Raw genomic sequence first — 23,958 nt, 5'->3', positions numbered from 1 at the left:
CGTACAACTTGTATTCTAGATACAGTTCATGAGGCCTATTAACTTCCTATCGTACAAGGAACAAAATATCACTGAAACATAATAAATTTAACGGTGATATAAGAAATGCTTTTATAATTGTGTTTTAAAAGGAGCAATGTTAGATACTGACTTTTATAATAGATATTTAGAAATATAAGCATAAGCAGTTTTCATGTTTAAAACAAAAACAAAAATAATAATAAATAAGAGGATTAAAAAGTCCAGAGATATAGCCAATGTGCATAGTGCTAAGATGGTTTCTCATCCATTTGTGAGTTAGATCGAGCCTGCCTTTGCAAAGTGCATTCACTCAGTCTGTCTTCATAATTCCAGATGCATGCACACCTCTTTTTTATCCTGAAATTGGGTAAATAATTAAGAGTTTTGTAGTGAGATATTTATCAAACAACTGTAAACATAAAAGATTCTGGGCTAGTAGCAGTATATTAAGCATTTATTTGGTAATTCTAAGCAGGTCTCCTGTATACGTTGTGAATTTCTTTATATGTATTTATATACATATAAATATATGTATATATATACATATAAGTATATATATATTTATATACATATAAGTATATATATTTATATATGTATATAAATATAAATATATATATTTAATGATGTTGATATTTTTTAATGCTTTATTTCTTTTTGAGAGCGGGGGGAGGGGCAGAGAGAGAGGGGGACAGAGTATCTGTAGTGGGCTCCTTGGAAACAGCAGAGAGGCGGAGCTGGGGCTCAAACTCTCCAACCACGAGATCATGACCTGAGCCAAAGTCAGAAGCTCAACCGATTGAGCCACCCAGGTGCCCCTCTTTATATTTTTCAATTAGGAAGGCCAAGCATTCTACAACACATATTATGCCATCATTCTCTCTCTGACTGCTGTCCTATCCTGACCTCCCTGTCAGCTCTCAAACACACAGAGGGTTTTTTCACTAGGCTTGAAACACTTTCTCTAGGTGCTGCCCCCCCACTCTACTCTGTACCATAAAAATAGGCACCCAGCCCCTATAATCCTAGAAAGTATGTATATTCCTTTGAAAGAAATGGTAAAGTGCCACCTCAGAATCTGCCACTTTAGCATAGTAATTACTTTGAATTCAAGTCAGGTAAGAAACAGGTGAAAGAGGGGACACTCAAGACCTTCCTTTTTCTGCCAAAAAGTGCCTTAGCAAATAGCATCTAAAAAATGACAACAGGAAACACACTGGGGAGGAACCCTTCCAATGTCCCAAATGTGCACAGGGTTTTTTTGGAACAGGAGAAACTCTTGGAGCATGAAGCCCGAAATTATATCAACGGCTGGGAACAGGTCTTCTCAGGCTCCGTGTGTTGGGAGACCTTCCACCGGAGGCTGGAGCCGCAGCTGCACCCGGCGTCCCACACGGGGGAGATGGGCTCCGCGTGTTCTTCCTGCACCCAGCAGTTCACTAAGGAGGCCTCGAAGAGGTACGTGATCAAGCTGCAAAGAGCTGCCAAGCTCCATGCCCGTCCCGTCTGTGCCAAATGTTCATGTCCCAAGAGAACTGCAGCTGCGTGAGCGTTTTAAGCACTGCGGGGAGAAGCTGTTTCTGTGCAAGGAGTGAGGCCTCCGGCAGAAACGGCCGGCAGATGCGCATGAAGGCCAAGCGCAGGAACGAGAGGCCGTGTGTCTGTGAATTCTGGAGCCACGCCTTTCTCTAGAAGGCCGGCCTCGACCCGCACCTGAGCACGCACACGGGCAAGAAGCCCTTCCAGTGCCACCTCGGTGACAAGATCTTCTGTACCCCAAGCCAGCCCGGACAAGCACAACTGTACCCCCATGGGCAAGAGGCCCTGCAGGTGTGAGTTCGGCAAGCAGCGCTTCCCCTAAAAGGGATCCTGCTGAGGCACATGGCCCGCAGCCACCAGGAGGGTCGGCCCCACTTCTGCCAGATGGGCGGGAAGACCTTCGAAGTGGTGGGGCAGCTTCACGTGCACATCAGAAGGCCCAAGGCGATGAGGAAGTTCAAGTGAGCCAAGTAGGTCCACCTGCGGAGAACATGGAGCTCCGCAACCAGGTGGAGAAGTACAGCCCACAGCAGCTTGAGCCCTGGCACCTAGTCACTGAAGACCAGGTGAGGATGGTGGTGGTGATGCTCCGCCTGCAGAGCTGGACCGGGGCTCGGTGGAGGCCCCTAAGTCCCTTCCCAGGCCTGCCTGGCCTTACAGCTCCCCGGCCAAAGACTGCGGTGGAGAGCTTTGCGAGACCAGGCAACATGCAGCTCAACGCCGCTGAGGACTGAGGCACGGGGCTCCTCCTACCCATTACAGCCCGCATGGTGCCAGCCCCCAGTAAACCACATGGCTTTGGACTAGGAGGGAAGTGTTTTGCTTTTTCTGTGAATGCTTCTCTCCTGATTTTCGCTCAAAGGATCTGCTCGAGAATGCCAAACCTAACCTTCTTTTAAAATAGCCACCACTCTTGGGGGCTCAACGGGCTAAGCCTCTGACTCTTGATTTCAGCTCAGGTCATGATCTCACAGTCTCAGTGCAGGTAGTGGAGAGCCTGCTTGGGATTCTCTGTCTCTGTCTCTCTTCTTCTCCCCTGTGCTCATGCTCTCTCTGTCTCATGAATAAATAAATAGCCACCAGTCTTTCACTGCCCCTCCTGCAGCATGCCTGTCCTTCTTGGCTGACTTACTTCTCACCGTAGTCTTCATGCATTTATCATTATCTGACATCCTGTATAATGTACATATTTTGTTTATCATTGTGTCTTCCCACTAAAATACCAGCTTTACGAAGGTATGGACTTTTATATGTCTCATTTGCTGCTCTATCCCCAAAGCTTAGAGCAACACCTGGCCCATAACACATTGTCGATCAATATTAATCACTTGTTTTTAAAATGTGTTTTACAGATGCTAGGTTCCACACATACTAGGCCCTAAAAGTTTCACTAGTTTCTCAGAAAAATACTTTGACATAAAGGTCATTAGCTGCACAAGGAGAAAGACATATTGAGTTACATAAACAATGGCAACTTTTAGATAAAGAACATATTATCTGGGGGAGGGGGTCTCTCATATAATATAAAACCCTTGAGGTCCAATAGCTAATAATCATTTGGTATATTTCTTTGCGATCCTTTTTTTGTGGTACTTTTGTCCTTAAGTGAAATCATACTTAACCTGTACTTTCATATTTTACTTTTATATTTATTATCAAAACATAAGGGGTGCCTGGGTGGCTCAGTCGGTTAAGTGACCAACTTCCACTCAGGTCATGATCTTGGAGTTCACGAGTTCAAGCCAAATGTGGACAGTTCAGAGCCTGGAGCTTGCTTCTGATTATATGTCTCCCTCTCTCTCTGCCCCTCCCCTGCTTGTGCTCTGTCTCTCTCAAAAATGAAAAAAATTAAAAAACTGTTATTATCAAAACCTAGGCATCTTCCTGTATAACTCAAAACCACTTGTAGAAATGATTTAAAATATCTATATATTTTTCAGTAGTATTGAAGGAGGGTATTGTGGTGGGGAGAGCTGTTTAGAGCCAATTACATTTATTTGTGAATTCTAACTCAGACAATAATTGGCCTTTGATCTAGATTAATCTTTTTAATTACATTGAGGTGTATAAAAGATTCAACCATGTAAAATATGATAATATCTTCTTTGCAGGGCACTTTATATATTTACATAAAATATATTTAAGCCATATAGCATGTATGTACTCAATACATACATAGTATGTACTCAATAAATGATTATATAGTCTACATATCATAACTATTTTTATATCATAATTATTTTAAACATATTGTTAGACAATAATATTGTTAAATTTTTTCTCTGCTCTAACAAAGTCTACTTGAAATAGTTTGTTTTTCTGATTAATCATATGATTAATCATAGCCTAGATTTCCACAAAAGTCACTTTAGTCATTGATAATAAATAATATCACATACCTCATTCTATGCATATAATTAGACTTATCACAATTTCTTTTATATCCTTCTAGTTCCTAAATTCTTCATTTTGATTATTCTCTGTTTTTTGGAATTGAAACTTTGATAATTTTTAAGTAACATTGAGTGTATTTTTTCAGAGCACTTGCATACCTGAAACTATCTTTCTTTTGTCTTATTTTAACCGGAATTTAGCTGTCTTTATAATTCGACTTTTGCAAAACCTTCCCTCTAAACTCTTTAGACTTTTTACTTTTCTTAACTAACTTCTGTTCATATAATTGCAAAGAGTTTAAGTCATGCTGAATTTTTTCAATTGCTTTTACTTGTTTTTTATTTTCTGGGAGACCAGAATATTTTTTTTTTTTTTTTTTTTTTTTTTTTTTTTTTTAGTTTATGTATTTATCCTGAGAGCGGGAGAGAGAGCGGGGTAGGGGGAGAGAGAGCTGAAAAGAAAGAGAATCCCAAGCAGGCTGGACACTCTCAGCAGGGAGCCTGACAAGGGGCTCAGACTCATAAACCCAGAGATCATGACCCGAGCGAAAATCAAAAGTCAGACGTTTAGCTGACTGAACCACCCAGACACCCCTGGAATGTTTTTTTTTTTCTTTCTGAAACACACTGAATCATATTTGAGATGTAGAATTTTATCTCCTTACACTACCAGGATAAGGACTATTGCTTCTATATTCCAAGAATATGTATTATTATTATTATTATTATTATTATTATTATAGTTAGATTCTAATCTTCATATCTATAATATTTATATTATATGCTTTTTAATATGTTCATTTATTTGACTGTCTTCATGTTCTTAAAAAATCTTCTGTTTTATATCAATGCCACTTAACTGATTTTCTGTAATGCCAATTTGACTCTTCATTAACAAAAATGCAGATTTTAAAGTCTGCTCTAGACTTCCAATTTTCATTTTCATTTTTAAAATTATCTTCAGACATATACCTTCCTCTTTCATATTACTATTGCTGTGTTTTTGTCTTAAGGAATATTTTCAAAAATCCATTATTTTTTTTTTAATTTTTTTTTTAATTTTTTTTTTTAACGTTTGTTTATTTTTGAGACAGAGAGAGACAGGGCATGAACAGGGGAGGAGCAGAGAGAGAGGGAGACACAGAATCTGAAACAGGCTCCAGGCTCTGAGCTGTCAGCCCAGAGCCCGATGCGGGGCTCGAACTCACAGACCGTGAGATCATGACCTGAGCCGAAGTCGGACGATTAACCGACCAAGCCACCCAGGCGCCCCTAAAAATCCATTATTTTTAATGTATGTGTAAGGTGGGGGGATTTAACTGTGTTTTATGTTTCTTGATCCCTCTAAAAAGAAAGATGTCTATGGCCTGGATTGCCAACATATGGTGCACCTATCTTATCCTATCTTCATCATCCTATCAATCATTATTTTGGGAAGGGAACAGTGTGCATTCTCCACTACTCTGGCTGTTGTGTTCATCTCAGCATAATTTCTATGCATAACCAGGACTGATTTAGTTGGCTGTGCTCTTTGAGGTGGGAGGTGGTTCCTAAACTTGCCATCTTCATATTACAGGGAAGAAATTATATGTGGTGAATAACATGACACAAATTGTTTTGTTTTGTTTCCATTAAACAAATGCTACACACACAAATAATAGTAAACCACATCTCTGAGCCTCTGCCCTAACATTTCCAACAACCAAATCTCTATCTCATCGGAGTTTGCCTTTAATAAGCACTGTTCTGGCCAGTCCTGCTTTTGTTAATCTTCTAACTGTGAATATTGATTGATTGATTGATTGATTGATTGATTAATGTTTATTTATTTTGTGCGAGAGAGAGAGAGAGAGAGCAGAGCGTGAGCAGGGGAGGGTCAGAGAGAGAGGGAGACACAGAATCTGAAGCAGGCTCCAGGCTCTGAGCTGTCAGCACAGATCCCAACGTGGGGCTCCAACCCACGAATTGTGAGAACATGACCTGAGCCAAAGTCGGATGCTTAACTGACTGAGCCACGCATGCGGCCCTCCTATTATTATTATTTTTCTAATGTTTATTTATTTTTAATTTAAAAAATTTAAAAATCCATGCCAATGTGTCCAAATTAAAGTTTGTTTCAGAGATACCACTTACTAGTGGTTCTATAAAGGTAAAATACAAGTACTAAAGCTATGTTGTTTTATATTTTCCTTATGAGAGGAAATTATGTTGTTTAAAGATATTTTAATAAATATTTAATAAAATGATCTTTGATCATTAATCAAAGTTCTGGGTTTACCTTTCATCATTTTCCATCAACAGTGTTTGGTGAGTGTCCTCAAATAGATAATTGACACAGCAGCAGGTGTTACTAATGGAAAAAGAAGTAACCAAAGCATTTGTTGCTCTATTCTTGATTTTTAGAACACTGAATATCACAAACTAACATACTGATTTTAACAAGTAAAAATGTAGTAAGAGAAAATACATTTTCCAAAATATCTTTTTTTTCATTTTACATAGTTTCTTGATTACATGTTATTCACTGTTATAAAATAAGGTACCCAAATTGCGTATATTTTGGTTTTGGTACAAAATTCCCCTTTTGTGAACTTTTCTCCTAGATTTAATTTTCTAATACTTTATAGACGTCCACTAATTCTTCAAATTCTGATGTTTGCTAAGAACAATGGGGGCATTATCTCATTCCTCAGTTATATTTCGGTTTCATCTGAACTGTTCAATCTCATTTTTGTCTCATGCCCACTTATTTTAACTATAATGCTGTACTAATGAACAACTATTCATGTTTTGTAACTACAAACCTATTGTTCTAACACTAATATGTATCCAATCATCCCCCATGGGATGGGATCCATCCTGAAATCTGCCCCCAATTTTATAATTTTGAATGCAACTTTTCTCACATATACCAACCCTCATTTTTTCTCTTATTTTCTCTGCCTTTAACTCACTTGATATTTTGTATTCCTTCTGACAGAGTGGGTTATTATCTGATTAAATAATAACATATCTATGAAAATATTATTTACGTATATGGTAGTATATCTATATACATATACACAAAGACATGTGTTAATCTTATCTACAAAATGTTAAGCCTTAAAAAGACATTATTAAAATAATAAATAGTAATTTAGAATGATCAAACCCATAATTTTTAAACTACTTTTTAGCAGGGTTTGCTCAAAACCTCTCTTATTGTGGAGAATGACAATGGAAGCAAAATACACACTTCTTATAGTCTAGGCTTTAAAATTTTCTGACAAAAGTCATCCAACTGGTTATTTTTAAAAGACTTTTTGTTTAGGGGTACCTGGGTGGCTTAGTTGATGAGCATCCCACTTCGTCTCAGGTCACGACCTCGCAGTTTGTGAGTTCGATCCTCGCGTCGGGCTCTGTGCTGACAGCTCAGAGCCTGGAGCCTGCTTCGGATTCTGTCTCCCTCTCTCTCCGCTCTTCCTCTGTTCACACTCTGTCTCTCTCTCAAAAATAAATAAAACATAAAAATTTTTTTTAAATAAAGAATTTTTGTTTGAATGAATTAAACATTCTACCTCCAAACCAACCCAAGAATTTTAATTCCTAGATGTGTTTACATGTAGAACTGTACCCAAATCATCCAAAACTAAATAATTGATTACCTTGAAAATAAATTTATGTCTGGAAAAAACACCAGCTTAACTTAATATCTGTTTGAATGTTTCCAAGTGTCTAGATATTAGTCATCTTTAGTCCTATAGAATGGTCTAGACGCTACAGCAGTAACTCATGATCATACTCTCAAATAATGGCAAGTAATCTCATATCTTACTCTTCTTCAATGGTCTGGTTTTCTTCTCTTAATTCTTCATGCCTTAGTGGTTCCAGGATTACTAAAATGTTGGTAAAATTCCACATTGCAACTAGTACTATAGAGTCTTCTAATTCCCTCCTTGGAGGAACTTACATTCCCATTATTAAATTGTATCTCTATCCAAAAGAAAAAAAAAAACAATCTGCTTGGTAGTTTATACATTTGAAAATTATGATGACCTTCTTCTTTACTTTGAAATAATATGTTGTCATTATAAAGTATATTTCCAATTTATAGTGTGTCTTTTTTTTTTTCTTTGGGAATTTAAAATACTTTAAATAATTTGGGCTTTGCCTGATTCCCCAGAATTGTAGAGTATGACTGATAACTGCCTTTAGAATCCTTAATAGCTAAATTACAATTATTATGCAAAGTCCTACAATAGACAGTTATATGGATTATTAAATGACTTTGCCTTTTTTGCAAACTATAATCATTTTCCTTTATTAGCTGAAGGATTTCATAATTTAAGGAAGATGAGAAACCTATAAGTCACGCTTTCAAATAAGGAACATGGATATTGCAAACATTAAATTCCCCCATAAAAATGTTAAGGCATCATTAAACTAGGTTCAGATTAATACAATTCAGTCAACTCTAGATAGATATCTCCCATAATAAGCTGAAACAATACCTAGTGATCTAAGATGTAAAATATTTTACTACAGCCAATTTATAAACCTATAAAACATACAGGTATCATTCAACCTCTTTATTAATAGTGCATGCCTTGTATTAAATCAAAACCATTTTAAAGGCCCCTCCCTTTTGGCATTCCCTTCCTCAGCTGTTGCCCCTCATTATGTGTTATCTCACTGAAGCTCATCCAAAGTGAATGACAGCATCTTTTTTACTAGAAGCAGCTTAGGCAATTCCCAGCCTAGTGATACAGCTTAACTATCTCTGAGATTTATAGACACACTTGCTATCCTAAACCTACAATATTCTATGGTCTCATGTTGATGTATTTGTTTCTCTGTAAGCAGATGTGGTTTTCTCACTTTGGAAAACTGTAATTTATTACTTTTTAGGTTCTTGCAAGTTGCTTTACGTGTGAATTACATTCACAAGAAAACTGATATTGCGACAACTTCAGGTTCTAGACTGTTTTGAAGTGGCTTAAAGCGGGTTTGTTCTTTTTTTCACATTTTTCCCCGATAAGAAAGCCAAATATTTTGTATTGTCTGAACTGCCAAGAGTTTGAATAAGTTATCTATTCTGGTTACCTATTATCACATAACCCCAAAACAATGGTTTAATAGCCCCCAACAATGGCAATTACGCTCACGAATCTGCAATTGGGGCAAGATTCTGTGGGCTAACTCGTCTCTGCTCTACTTGGCATCAGTTAGTCCAAGGGTAGAGGCTGGATACGCTCATATATTGAGTGGCTGTGTGGTTACTAATCCTGTGTGGTATCTCCAGCCCTGTGCAACCAGATTCATATATGTTGGGCAACCAGATTCATATATGTTGACTCATGGCTCCCAAAGCTAAATCCCAGGGAGGAGCCGATGGGAACAGGTGAGAACAGATGATGTAGGAACAGATCAAGCTCAAGCCCCTTTCCCAACCTGGTCCCCTTTTTTCCAGGTTTGGTAAATTGAAAAATAAAGTTGTAATAGATTTGGTATACAACATAATGATTTAATATATATATACACACACACACACACACACACACACACATGTATATGTTGTAAAATGATTACCACAATCAAACTGCAATCACATTAATTAACTATCTATCACCTCACAGTTATCTTTCGTGTGTGAAAGAACATTTGTTTGCGTTACTCTGTTCCATTGACTCCTTATAACAAGATGTGTCATCCCAAGTCATCTTGACAAAAAAATCAAGGTACAATAAATAAAATTGTAAAATATATTCAAATATTTGTATCCTTAACAGAGGAATTTTGAATTCTGACTCATCACAGACAGGTATGCATGGATTAAACTATTAAAGAATTTTCATACCATATCGACATTAGAGTTCTTGCATACCACATAAATTAACATGTTGTTTTTCACACCAAATTATCCCAAAAGAATCTTTTTTGAACTGGGAAAATAATTTTAAAGAATTAAGACCAAATTTCTAAAATGGAAATTATCCAAGAGAATAATTAGAACAAAATAAAACAAAAAATTAAAATATAATGGTTAAACTGATATATATATATAAATATATATGTATATATATATATATATTTACCTATGTACATATATATGAAGACAATATTGAAACTATAAAATATTAATAAAATCCTTGCAAACAGTTGACTAAAAAAAGCATAACATTGAATTTGCTAGAATAACATTACACAATAAAATTTATTTCTCATTTACATAGCAATCCAATCTGAATGTACCTAGTTGATAGAGAGCTTTCCTAAGCTTGAGATATTAGTGCCAGCCATAAGAGGACTGTGCCTCATTACACAGAGGTTACCATGAAGTTCTTTAGTAGAAGGAAATTATCCCATTTGCCAGTTTCAAGAAGTGCACTATGTTGTCTACCTTTTGTATGTTATGAAAAGTGGCCCATGGCACAGATTTCTAGGCAGCAATCAGTGGTTTTGCCAGTTGGCTAGAGATCAGCACGAAAAAAAACTGGGTGACGATGACAAAAAGGACCAGAGAAAAAAATGTGTGAATGGATCTCTTAGAACATAAAATAGTCATATCTTTGTGTATCATGTTTATGCCCATCAGAGAGCATCCACCAAGGAGAAGTCACTTTACAACCAGAGGGACAGGATGACCTGTCCTGCAGATATCAACCTGCCTCTTGGCCATCTTTGTGCTTACAACAACGATCCAGGATAACAGTGGTCATAGTGGCATGGATGGAAGCAATGCATGGGCTTATAATGTGGACTTTGCCTCAATATAACTGATTGAATATGTCACTTCTAAGTTTCCAACCAGCCACTATTAGAAATGGAACCTCTGCCCTGGATATAGCACTGTTTCTTTGTGGGCTGAGTGGGTGGGTAACAGGAAACAAGTTAAACACTGGTATCCAGGGGCACCTGAGTGGGTTAGTTGGTTAAGCGCCCAGCTCTTAATTTCGGCTCAGTTCATAATCTCGTGGGTTCGTGAGTTTGACCCCAGTCAGGCTGTGTGCACACAACTTGGAGCCTACTTTGGGTTCTCCCTCCCCTCCTCTCTCTGCCCCTTCCCAACTCCCACCCTATCTCTCTAAAAATAAATACATAAACTTAAAAATGCTGGCATCCAGATTCTGCTGTTCCAGGATTCTTTCAAGCAGCACAGTTTGATGACAACATTCCTACTGCCGACTCTGACCTATAGAGCACAGTCAGTATTAAGCTTCTCAAAATTGTCTGTGTCCCCTCACCAGTGCATTCCTCACTTTCTTAGTAAAGGAAATTCCTCTGAATTGTCCCAAGCACCACCATTACATGGTGGGTTCCTGGGCAAACCTACCATATCAATTCTAACTTCCCTACCTTTATGAATGTTCTGAACTATTTTGTATTCTACCACACAATGTTCTATTATTTCCACTACTTTTACTCCAGTCTATCATCAAGGCCAGACTTCTAAGGAACAGCAAAACTACATTGATGAGTTCTAGATGTCCCTCCTATAATGTGGAATCACAGTTCATGGTGAGTAACACCAAGTCAATGAATTCTCTCCTATGCAGACTAACGTTCTGTGTTACTGGTCCCCCACTTGCCTACCAACCTCTACTCAAGATCTTCTTCCAGCTTCACCCCCAGATTCTCGCTGATACATGTTAACTGGGGTACGTAGCACTGCTTGCACTCCCAGTTTAATTTCTGGGAGATGTAACCTTAATTATCAGTGATTTGGCTGAAGGTAGGCCGAGGGCCCCAACTTAAAAGGCAGCGAGGTCAGCGGCAGGGGCACTGAAGTACAGAGGGTAAACAGTTGATTTCTGAAGGAAACTGCACTCAGAGAAATCTGAGAAGGCCCAAAATGTTTGTCTAATACAATATTTCTTTCAAGGCAATAAGGTCTTCAAGGTTATATGTGTGCCAACCAGCTTTTACTTTTCCCCTGTGATGTATGGATCTCTATTATTAACTAAAAACAACCAATCCTTTTTATATGAAAAGGATCTTAGCTGTATAACTTAATTTGTGCTAACTACCCTTCTTATATGGAATACATGAAAGGCAGAATTTTTCATTATCAGACCAAATACAAACTATACTTACAGGCAGAGAATTCAACTTCTTAAGGTCTAAATTATAAGTGAAATAAGCAGTATGAGCAATAAGTAATATCAAGATGTAAACGATATCAAGAACTCACTGAGTTACTGGAAAGACACTTTAAAAATTAAATTCATGCATTTCTACCAAATTGATGAACTATAACTACATATTTCTTTCAAAGAAATAAATATAATAAAAGTAATCTGAGGCCTGTGGAGGTAGTTTAATAAAATCATTAAGCAGTTATACAAGCAAACTATACAGCAATGCATTGGTAAGTTATAGCGAGTGCCATTTTGTGTAATAAGGAAAAGCCTGGGTGTGAAGCATGAGTGTACAAGATACAAACAACCAAACGGCAAGCTATATATTTGAAAACACAGCTGTGGTTTATGTTCAGTCAGTTCATATCTCTAAGAGAACTATTTTTTTAATGCATACAAAGGGCAAATTTCATTATCATGTGGATATTTAAAACTCTCTGATATAATAAATCCCCTAGGATTACATGTCTGCTAAACAGATTTCCGTCTCTTTCCAAATACATTATTGATCAGTTTAGCCATTGATTTAGATCCACTGGGTCTTCTCTTTTCTTTGAGTTTGAAGTTTGTCAGGATGTCCTTGATAATTCTGATAAACATCATCTCTACCTCCAGACACTGCTCTGCTGCAGATAATTCACAGAATTGGCAGCGGTTATCCAATGCCAGCTTTTGCCCTTCTTCCCAGCCAACCTCTCGCACGTGACAGAGATCTTGCTTGTTACCAACCAGAAGCACCGCTGATTCCACAGCTCTGAAATGTAGAGGACAACTTTGGCAAAATTATTTTACATCTCTTTTTTTTTGCATTAGTAGGTTTATATAAAATGAATTAAGGACAAAAAAATTATTGTGTGTGTATATGTGCTTCTTATGGTCATATGTAAGTGTACGACACAAATCCCCAATTATTTACAAAAATTATAGAATGTGGTATGTGACACAGAAGTAACAAGACTATTAAAGCATAGGATTTGCATTGATACAAACCTATTCTTGAATAATGGCTCTGTTTACCAACAAGGCATGATTATTAATTTTCCAAGTTCCATTATCCTATATGTAAAACAATCGTGAAATAGCACGTGTTACATAGAATTCTCATGGAGATTTAATTAAATGATGTACATAAAAATACCTAGCACAGTCAGCAAAAGATGCTTACGAAGTATTATTTTTCATTTCCTTATCAATTGAAAGAGAAAGACTAACTAATGTGTTTTTACTGAATAGCTACTATAATTGAACAATTTAGATATAATTTTCCTAGGGAAAAATATTACTCAATACTCATTGTTGTTTGTTCTTTGTTATTACCCATTATACCATAGTCTAGAGATAAATGTTATAATCTCATGACCTTGTGCAATTTTCTATTTATTTAAGAAATATGTTTCTAGAGCTCCTGGGTGGCTCAGTCGGTTAAGCATCCAGCTCTTGATTTTGGCTCAGGTCATGATCTCACGGTTTGTGGGAGTGAGTCCCGCACCGGGCTCTGTACTGGCAGCACAGAGCCTGCTTAATATTCTCTTTTTCCCTCTCCCCTTGCCTCGCCCTCCCTGTCTCTCAATATAAATAATTTTTTTTAAGAAAAACATTTTTTTGTTATGATAATGTCTTCAACAAATATCAATAATTTTTCCTCGGTTACAGAGACAAATTTCTAAAACAGGGTTTCATTTGAAAGATAGAGTAAGACAACTAGTCCTTATAAATGCCATGGAACTCTGCCAAGTTATCTACTATAGGGAAGAAATGAATAAATGCAGTCTTCAACTCTATCTATAAAGATACTGTCTTTAGATTCTGCTAAAAGTCAGTTTCATTTGCATGATGGTGTGGGTGAGTGGTGAGGGGAAAAGCACTGTGTCTGTTAGACTTTTCAGGGTATTAATATTTTTTCTATAAAATTCAGAAGAGTATTGTAAAGGATTAATGGGGAAGGATAAGTGAAAAATTTGAAAGGTGACTCATAATCAGATGTAATTTTATAAAACAGTAACATATTTTGCTATCCTAGACTATCTACAGATTGAGAAGTGGAAATACTCTAAAAATTACTTAGTACATTAAGAAGATTGCCTGAAAAATGTCAAGTATAGGTGTTTTCATTTTTATGTTTTGACTATTCTTAAGTGATTCTTTTGATTTGGAAGAATAGTGAAGGAATTTTATTATTATCCCTTACCTAAGTCATGCTGCTTAAATATGAGGCATTTAATGCTTAAAACAATGAAGTTCAAAACAAAAATCTGTAATATGAGAGGAAATCAGAGCTGCAAGTTACCTCGGTAAAATCAAATCCTTTTCTCCTACCATGTTTCTATCAGTTTTATAACCAGAAAAATGAGGTCTAGAGATTAAAGTGGTTTACCTAAGGTCAATCAGATATAAACAAGCATTTACATCAATTGACTTCAGGGAAACAACATTTATCAATCATTATCCCATGGTTTCTTGTGGGCATTTAAATAGATATAAAAACACATATACCAATTTTCAGTAATAATATTGTGCTTCTTGCTTCCCAGATTAAAGTGTTATTTTGGATTCTAAGGGCAAATCTTATCACGAGCACAAAGAATCCTTTATATCAGCATGTCAAATAAAAATAAATATTTTAAATGGGAGAGGCTCAAACAAAAAAATAAAGAAAATGGGAAATTCATATGTGTAAATGTATATCTACTAATACAAGAATGGTTTAAGGCAGGTATGCCTTCCCTCATAGTTTCTTTGTGTCAAGACAATTAACAATGGGTAATCATTGATCAGTTCTTTATTTTAGGAGGTGAAACAGAGAAAAATGTATTCTCATACTTAGAATTCGTAATGGTTTGATTATTCAGTCTATTTTGCTTTGATAGATTGAACAACCCAACGACAAGGAATTGGATGCCAAATGTAACAAATTTGGATTTATTTAATATCCTTAACATTTTTGTGGGAATGAAAAGAAAAGGTTGAAAAGTGAACTATCTTGTGTACAGAGAACCATTTTGCAAGTGAGTGTCATGTTAACAATAGAAGCTGTCTTGTAAAATAGCCATTTACTCAGAGCAAGTAACTGTTTATGTCAGCCAGGATATAAAGTATTCTCATCTTATTCCTTTTACTACATGTGTAACTCCTGTGGAATGGAAGGTGAATTGTTCAGGGCTGTTAAATTTTGTAATTGGAAGGCTGTATTAAACTCTTCCTAATGATGCTTATAGCTATGATGATTTACTAAAAGGAAAGGCAAGAGGAATGGAGAATATCTTACCTTTTACAATGACTAGTTTGTGGCTCCCGAATTCTGTAGACCAGTGCTTTTGCAAAAGCAAATGAGGACCTGTCACTGATGTCATACACAATAACAAACCCATCTGCCCAATGCAGTTCACTTGTGAGGGAAAATTTTGCTTTCTTTGGCTGAAAATAAATCAAGCAAATTGAAACTGGTGGGATATTCCACCTGTATTTGACACTTCAGACAATTAATTAATGGTAACCCATTTTATCAAAAAATAGATAGATATTGGAGTTTATAATATTAAAAATAATCTCTTAAAATTTTAATTAAAATTGAGAACACATTTCAGTTTTAAGACTGGCAACTTTACATTTACTCTTACCCAATCTTCTTCAAATCATGATTGAAAAAAAATAAAATAAAATAATACTTTGCTTTACTTACTTGAGAACAAGGGTCATATATTTCTAGGTTCAGTTGCTTCCCTTCCAAATACAAATGCTTACTATAGATAGATTCTGCAAAATATACATATATTCAGTGTCATTATGGAAATACTCTAGAATTAAAAAAAATAAATTCATATTTGTATTACAGTCTTGCAAATTCAACTGGTCAGATTTTAGTGGAATAGAACAGTGGCTTTTTTTAACTGTTAGTGATCAAATACATGCATGTTATATTTGCTCATACATATATGTATTTCTTACAAATAAATTTTTCCACCATATCTAGTCAACTACATGCTTTTGTGCTTATCTACTTATCTTCCATCTTACAACTATGGACGAATTATCTGTGTTTCCAAGGCCAATCCATTCATAATGAACTAGTTACCATTTCCTCTGATCTACTGAAAGACATAACCATATCAATTCCACCTCTCTCTTCTGCATCATAAACTGCTCCTCTCTACTATATCATTATTAACCGCTGAATTTCTCCTAACTTAACAATCCTTTAGAACCCCCAATCTCTTCAACTATTGCCACATTGCTCTCCTAGCCTTTTAGTAAGTATCTACACCTCTGTGTCCAATTTCTGTCTCCATCTATCTCCATTGTTAGTACTATGATCCAAGCCATCATTAGTTTTTATTTAGAGTATTACAAAACCTCCTCATTCATCTCTCTGTTTTACCTCCTTCTTAACTCCCTTCTTGTGCCTAGTCTATTCTCAACACAGGAGAAAAAGTGAACCTTGTAACCAAATCATATCCCTTGTCTGATCAAATCTCTCCAATGGCTCCCCATCTCACTTGGATAAACCAAAGGCTTTAAAATGCCTGAAAATGTCCCTCTTTGTTTAATCTCCCATCACTTCTATGACTTCTTTGGCTATACTCTCTCAAATTATTTGCACACAAACTACACCATCCTCCATAGCGTTCCTCAACTTTTTTCAGAAATTCCCTCCCTCAGAATTTTGGTAATTGTTTCTTCTGCCTGGAATGTAATCCTCCAGATATCTTCATGGCTCAATTTCACCACCTTTATTTCTCTATCCAAATATCACCTTCTCGGCAAAATCTACCCTGACTACCCTATTTTAAATTTAAATTTTAACATACCATATTAGTGCCATTCCCCCATGATATTTTCTTTTTCTTTATAGCAGTTGTCATCATATGAAATAACTTATACTTTTTTTTTTTTTTAAATTGACCCTTCCTTCCAGAATATAAATCTTATGGGGGCTTGGATATTTGTCTATTTTGTTCAATACTGTAGCCTCTCTATCTAGAAGAATACCTGGGACATGGTAGGTGCTCAATAAATATTTGTTTAATGAATAAAAGACTTCCTTTCTGTAACTGTTCCTCCAGAGTTTAATAAAAGACCTACTTCTCTCCAAAATGGCACACTGACAAAAAAATCATGACCCATTCTGGCAACATAACCCATAGGTAAAAAGATATGGCAAGATTTGGAGAGCTGACTTCAGGGGTTAAGGATGCATTTTAAAATCCTTTTAGGTTACATTTAATGAAATTTGTTATAGTTTCATTAAACCTTAAAATACGTTTTCAGACAGTTCCTTGTAACTTCATAGGTTACTACTGACTGTGAACCCTACAAGTTCCTTCTAGACGTTTAAACATATCTACTCAAAATTCAAAAACTGCCAGCTGGTGTCACTAACTCTTAACTTTTTAAAATTTTATTATTTCCCCTTCTGGTCTTCATTTACAAGATGGAATCATTTTCTGCCAGTTTTTCCTCGTGCAGTGATGATCTTTTTGCTCATTTGTTTCTCTTTTCAAAATGTCTCTAAGTCATATATTTTTTAATGGAAATGTACCAGCCTGGAATGTATACACTTCATTTGTTTATATAACTATATCTTATAAAAGATTAAGGTGATTTTTTTTTGTTGTTGTTGCTGTTGTTATTTTTGGGTGTGGTTTTATTTGTGTTGGTTTGGTTTTGTAATTGTGGAACATCTTCTCCTGCCTGACTCTTTGTGTTATATTGACTTTTTTTGACAGAGGTTTTTCACCTGAGAATTTAAACAATAGGAATTTCTTTTTCTACGTATTTCTTCTATCATTAATCAGTTTTCAAGCACTTTCCCTAAAATATTCCCAATGTCATATGGATTGAAGTAGTATGTTAAATACCTGTAGAAAGTAATACAATATAATACCTTAACGTTAGTTTCTAAAATTCTGGAATAATGCTACCTCATGAATGGAGGCTTTCTTGTTTGCTTTCTTTCTTTTTTTGGTGGAGGAGATTATTTCTTATGGAAAACATGTTTTCAATTATAACTTCCTCTTAATCTAAGTAAGAATTATTGCACAAAAAAAATCAAAATCATTCCCCTTTCTTCCAACTCTCATAATTTTTTTATACTCTGCTGTTCTTGTTTAAAAAACATAAAGCAAAATCACTTTTCCCTCATGTCTTAAATCAGGTGAGTTATTAGTACTAATTAGTACTAATGTTGATTATTAATATTAGTATTAATATTGATTAATTGCTGAGCCAAAAATATACTCAAAACTCTGGCAAAGTTCCTCACTTTTTATTAATGCCTCACTCTGATATTTCCCATATGTCATGCTAATTCTGAACAAAATAAATTTAGAGCAGAGTTAGTAAAATTATTCTAAGATTATATTAAGACACTTGTTTTAGAATTTCTCTGAAACTTAGATAAGCAACCTAGATAATTTTGATATGATCTTTAATCAAGGTATAATTTTCCCATTATTTTCACATGGGAATAAATTAAAACAAGCTTTATTTTGTAGTTACTAGTGCTTTTATAATTAATATGTCTTCATCTTTCAACAAATGTTTATTTAATTTCAAAACTGTTTCATAGTTTACAAAAATATTCACACTGACACACCTCACAATATTAGGAGAAGGGGATCTTAGTTTTAATGTTCTTCTAATTCTAGACTGAAACAAACTGACTTCCTAATCCATCTCACTTAACATCAAATTGGGTAAATTTTATCATAAAAGCACATTCTATTCAAGTACCTATTTTGATATTTCCAACCAGAATCTGAATAAATAAGTTGCTGAAAAATGCAAAAATGGAAAATTCTACCAAAATGCTTCAGTGACCTTAATTGTGGTTTAATTAAAATGATGAAATTTTAAAGGTTAAAAAAAAAGTCTAAAGTGGTGACTTACCAAAATTAGAAGCATATTCTCCAATGAATCGCTTGGTAAGAAACCTTACTGTAAGTGCTACAAGACAAACAGGCTGGACTTAGGGTCTTTTCTGTTTTAGGATACAGATAACTTAGTTATGTACATAAGGTTTTATCTTTCAGCTCAAAAATTACCAAGCATTAATGCAGACCTTAAAGCTTTATTAAATTCTAGTCTAAATAATAGTCATCAAGATTTTCACTGTACAACCATAAAGATTAAAAGACTAGAAAGTGATCTGCCTATTCAAATCACTATGTAATTAATTCATGAATGCAAACAGGTAAGACAGCTTACTTTATGTAACAGAAACAGAGTTCTCATTAAGTTTCAGATTCAAGAACTATACCATCTCTTTATATTCTTTACCAGATCAAATCTGGCTCTAATAGTAACAAGGACAATATCACACATTTGTTTATCACACAGTTGTTTGCAAGGATAGAGGGACTTCAAAACCCAGGAAACAGAAAAAAGACCTCTAGTGTGGGTTTATCTTGCTGCAGCTCCTGGGTCTGGACAGTTGTCATCGTTCATTGAGATCAGGTAGCTCTATTGATGGCATCCTCACCACCATCATAACGGAACCAAAACCAAAATCCAGTAAAATAAAACAAAACCGTGACTTCCAAAGTCAGGGGCACCTGTTGCTCAGTCTGCAGGCATCTACAAAGCCACGCCCAACCTGTTTTTTCACCTCAGGAATGTTGCATTTAAAACATAATCCACAGGTCTCCCTGCATTCTTCTCCACCCTTAGGCTCCAAGCAGAAGAATCAGTTCAAGGCCATTGTTTGGCCACTAGTGGATGTGAGGGCAGGTGTGTTAGAGTGAGAAGTAGGTGGGATGGTGATGGAGTGATTTACTGTTATTCCTACAAATTAATACTTCAAACGGTTATCTTTCTCAAAGTGCCTGTAAGTTCTATAAATATACAGTTAATTGCATTACTTCCTCATAAAAATGAAAACTCCTAATGAAAAGTAGTATACATAATTATGTAGCTATATTTACCTATTAGGTCAATATATTTCTCACTCGTTTTACACTCTGCACCATGCCACAGTATGCAACACCACTCACCAGATTTGCCTGTTCCTTCGCCACCCAAGACAGCAAGCTTCACATCGTTCATCTTGTCTTTCTGATCCTTCTTGCTCAGTCCTGTCTTTTGGAGCTATACTGACTTGAGCCCAGCATGTGCTTTTTAAAATCCTTTTTACTAATGCTGCTATCATTTCTCTAAGGCCAACTCCGCCCCATATTCCTCCCATCCAATAATAACTTTAAAAATGTTTTCCTGGAGTCTTTTTAAACATATTCCATTTAAAAAAATAAACATTGCAGTTACTATTTAGACATAAAGTCTTCGTAAGTCAATAGTTAAGAATTTCACAGAAATTCTGCAGAAGATTCTTAAGTCAGCTAAGAAAGCTTAGTTCCCAATCCTCTACTTTTTGTGTACCAGGAATTTACCTTTCTAGGACCTAGAAAAATGATTTCTCTAAATAAGAAAATGAGGTTTTAGAGGATGAGTATACATTCCTGTAAATCTACTTTGACTGGATCAGTTTTGATTTTTCTATAAAACCTGAGCCTATATTTTCTTGGACTTTTTCTGTGAAAGACAAAGGGAGTAAGTTTACTCAGTCATGACAAGAAATGAGAGAAGGAAGAGGATGGCTGTCTCAGATGTAGTTGTTTAGGGGTGACAACAGGGCACATAAACACACAGCCCATGTTTTTGAGTCATACGAGGCTTTAATGAAAAATATGGACACTACAGAGTTTTATCTCTCCAATGTCTTTCTTAATAAGCTCTCTCTCTCTCTCTCTCTCTCTCTATTTTAGGTCAATAGACAATAGTATGGTTTCTGAGAAAAAAATAAAGCAAGCAGCTTCATGTTGTTTAAAAAGCAATAAGCAAAAAAAAAAAAAAAAGCAATAAGCAGAAACCTGTCATGTTTCCTTCTGTGGTACTGTGGTACCCCACATTACTGTCTTTCCTTTCTCTCTCTTCATTTGTATATGTATAAATTGGAGAGTTGAGAAAAGAGTACAACAACAAATAGAAGAACTCAACCTTGTGTACTAAATTTTGAGACCCAGGTAAAGGAGTTTCATTTCTAGGCTGGGTTGATCACAGGTATAATATGCTTTTAAAAATGCATTTATTTAGCAAACATTGAGCAACTGCCGCTTTTTATTGAAGATGTGTTGAGTTAACAAGGTCAACAATTAAAGAATTCATTAAGATTCCTTAGCGAATCTACAGTCTACTAAGATGAAAATTGACATAATTAAAATTATAATAGACATGATCATCATGATCATGGCTAAAACAGAGCTCTAACCAAGGGCTGAGGAAAGCAGAGCAGTGCATTGAAAGGTCTTCAAAAAGTAGGTAAAGCTTGAAACATGAGCAGGACCCAACAGAAGAAAGAAAAAGTGATTGGGAATTAGGGAGATGTGTCTATTCCAAAAGAAGAAATAAACTCTGTAAAGAAAAAGGAAAAAAAAAGGAAGAGAGAGTATGGCAATTTGTGATATCAAGGTTAACACATGAACCATAAAAAAAAAATTAAAAATAACCTATGTTCTCTCTGTAATCCATACACCTATTTTAAGAGTAACAGGTAATTATTTTTTTTTTATTAAGGGAGTTTTACTAGCTGATTTATTATAGTATGAAATTGAAAGTTTTTTCCTCTATTTGGAGAAATTATATTTTTATCTTAAGAAAGTTCTGACTGATGTCTTTAGAAAGTTTAGTATATCTACTGATATGAAGGAAAAGCTTAATTTCATAGCATGCATGATATTGAAAACAATATATAGATAGTTACATATATATACCTACATTTTTTTTTTTTTTTTTTGCCATATCCTGCTCCTCCCCACTGCCACTGAATTCCAAAACTAAATCTAATAAAAAAGCAGCCTAAGGGCACTTGGTTCCAGGGATCAAGCCCTGCCTCAATTCTCTCTCTCCTCTATGCCCCTACCTCCAAAAGCACACCCACTCATGCTCTCTCTCTCTCTCTCTCAAAATAAACAAACATTAAAAAAAAGCAGCCTAGTGTTGGAATAGAGTGAATATAATTATGCACATGCTTTTCTAAGAAACAGAGTGTCTATATATTTTTTGGCCTCAGGTAAAGGGTGCTAACATATGAATGTTCTGATAGACATATTACTTATACTACCCCAAATCCTTTCACCTTTCCCTAAATAAATATTTATTCACAACCAATATAATTTTTTGTTACTTTATTCATTTATTGAATGAACAAAAATTTATTGAGTGTCTACTATAGGCTTGGCACTATTTTCAATGCTAGAAACATATTAGTGAATAAAGTACTTACAGATTCTGTTCATTGGAGATGGACCTTAAATATTAAAAAATAAGTAACGATTACATATCAGGTATTCATTAATGCTATAATTTTATCTGTTTAATTTTGAGGTCAAGTTAACCGGCCCTTTTCAACTAATCTCATTTCCCTGTAATTTCTGTTAGAATAGATGCAAAGTTTTTTCACCAAAAGCTGCGGATTCAGAGGGTGGAGTGATTAAAAAAATCTCCAAGGAGAAAGATTATCTTTGTTCCATTATACTGTTCTAGAACATTAAAAAGATGGACTACTTCCCAACTCACTTTCTGTGTCTGCAATAATCTAAAATAGACATGAATGGTGTACATAGACAAACAGAAAACAAAGAAATCATAGAAATACAATGTTATTTATGAATATAGATCCCCAGGTCTGAAGTATATTAGCAAATCAAATCCAGAAGTGTATTTAAAGAGCCAATTGTAATGAGCTAGTAGAATTTATTCTAAGAAAGGCAAGTTGATTGAACAACAGGAAGTTTGGTAAAATATTCTAATACATTAGCATGATAAAGGAGAAAAACTGTATGAATAACCTGCTGCTAAAAGCATTTCATGAAATTTAACAACTGCTTAAAACAAAATACTTAGTAGTCTAAAAATACATCTAACTTGATTAAGTTTATATATTTTTAATCCACATATCAGAAAAATAACAAATACATATAGAATTTTTACTCTTAATTTCCTCTAAAAAGAGTATTTTGTCTGTTAATTTTAGCACAGAATTCTTAGTCCTATTCAATACAATGAGGGGAAGAAATTACATATATGAAAAAGGGGAGAAAAATAGTTACAACCTACAAATGATATTTTCCTTACCTGTATTTTATCTACATTATTAGCATACGTAAGATCATTCAGTAAGCTGGCCAAGTAAAAGAAAAACATAGAAACAATAATTCCAGATGATAAAAATAGCAGCTAACACATGTTTTACACAGTGTATAACAGGTAATTTTTTAACATGTTTTCCAAGTATAACTACATTTAACCCTCTGAGAAACTTCAGGTAGGTGCCATTATTATATAATACAAATACAGTCCTTTTTCACAAAGAAAGGAAAAAAAGAAGTAAAAAGAAGAAAACTAAAAAGGAATGTATAGGATTTATATGATGAATTCTCTTACTGAAGATTATCAAATAAGACTTGAATACATGGACAAACATAAATAGAATGGCCCAATGTTATAATTATTACCAAATCAATCTAAAAGTAAAATGCAATGACAATTAAAAGCCCAACAAAGATGGTTTGATTGAATGTAGACAGCTTATTTTGAAAAAGAAAATATGTAAGAATAAATGAGGAATTTTTAGGTAAAAGAGTGACAAAATACCTCTCATGAACCAAATAATACCTAAAAAAAATACTATTCTATTAAAATGTGATTGATAGGCTCATTAATCGAATAGATTTTTGAGTATAGAATTTGAGTACATAGAAATTTATTTTATTATGAATGCAATGCTTTTAATACATGTTATTTTTAAATTATGTTAATGCTATTAGAAAAAAAAATCTTAGAACAATGTGTTATATCTGTACCATATGCCACACAGAAAAATAAATTATGAATACTAAAAT

At 35.0% G+C, this 23,958-nt stretch overlaps 2 protein-coding genes and 1 pseudogene across 5 annotated transcripts in view; 2 read left to right on the top strand and 1 right to left on the bottom strand.

Annotated features, from left to right (window-relative positions):
• PIK3C2G (phosphatidylinositol-4-phosphate 3-kinase catalytic subunit type 2 gamma) overlaps positions 1-23,958 on the top strand; it is a 539,869-nt gene that overhangs the window by 38,193 nt on the left and 477,718 nt on the right. The window lies entirely within an intron of this gene.
• Positions 1,217-2,494, top strand: LOC112867854 (uncharacterized; annotated as a pseudogene).
• On the bottom strand, positions 7,241-23,716 carry RERGL (RERG like). 4 transcript variants are annotated; one of them, XM_086713982.1, is made up of 6 exons: positions 20,056-20,474; positions 18,953-19,009; positions 15,747-15,820; positions 15,333-15,481; positions 12,677-12,821; positions 7,241-7,435 (listed from the first exon to the last, which is right to left on the bottom strand). In XM_086713982.1, the coding sequence occupies exons 1-6, from the start codon at positions 20,105-20,107 to the stop codon at positions 7,307-7,309; spliced, it is 606 nt and encodes a 201-aa protein (XP_086570108.1). In that variant the 5' UTR covers positions 20,108-20,474; the 3' UTR covers positions 7,241-7,306. The 4 variants fall into 4 exon arrangements, with proteins under 4 accessions (XP_086570108.1, XP_086570109.1, XP_025786502.1 ...); XM_086713983.1 differs by lacking the exons at positions 7,241-7,435; positions 20,056-20,474 and adding exons at positions 22,341-22,364; positions 23,192-23,716 and having other exon boundaries at positions 9,678-12,821; XM_025930717.2 differs by lacking the exon at positions 7,241-7,435 and having other exon boundaries at positions 9,678-12,821; positions 20,056-20,468.

Source organism: Puma concolor, chromosome B4, assembly GCF_028749965.1.
Source record: "Puma concolor isolate L17-30 chromosome B4, mPumCon1.1.hap2, whole genome shotgun sequence".
Taxonomy (NCBI): Eukaryota; Metazoa; Chordata; class Mammalia; order Carnivora; family Felidae; genus Puma; species Puma concolor.
Note: the sequence above shows the minus strand (reverse complement) of the source record. Positions and strands in the feature narration are given on the sequence as shown.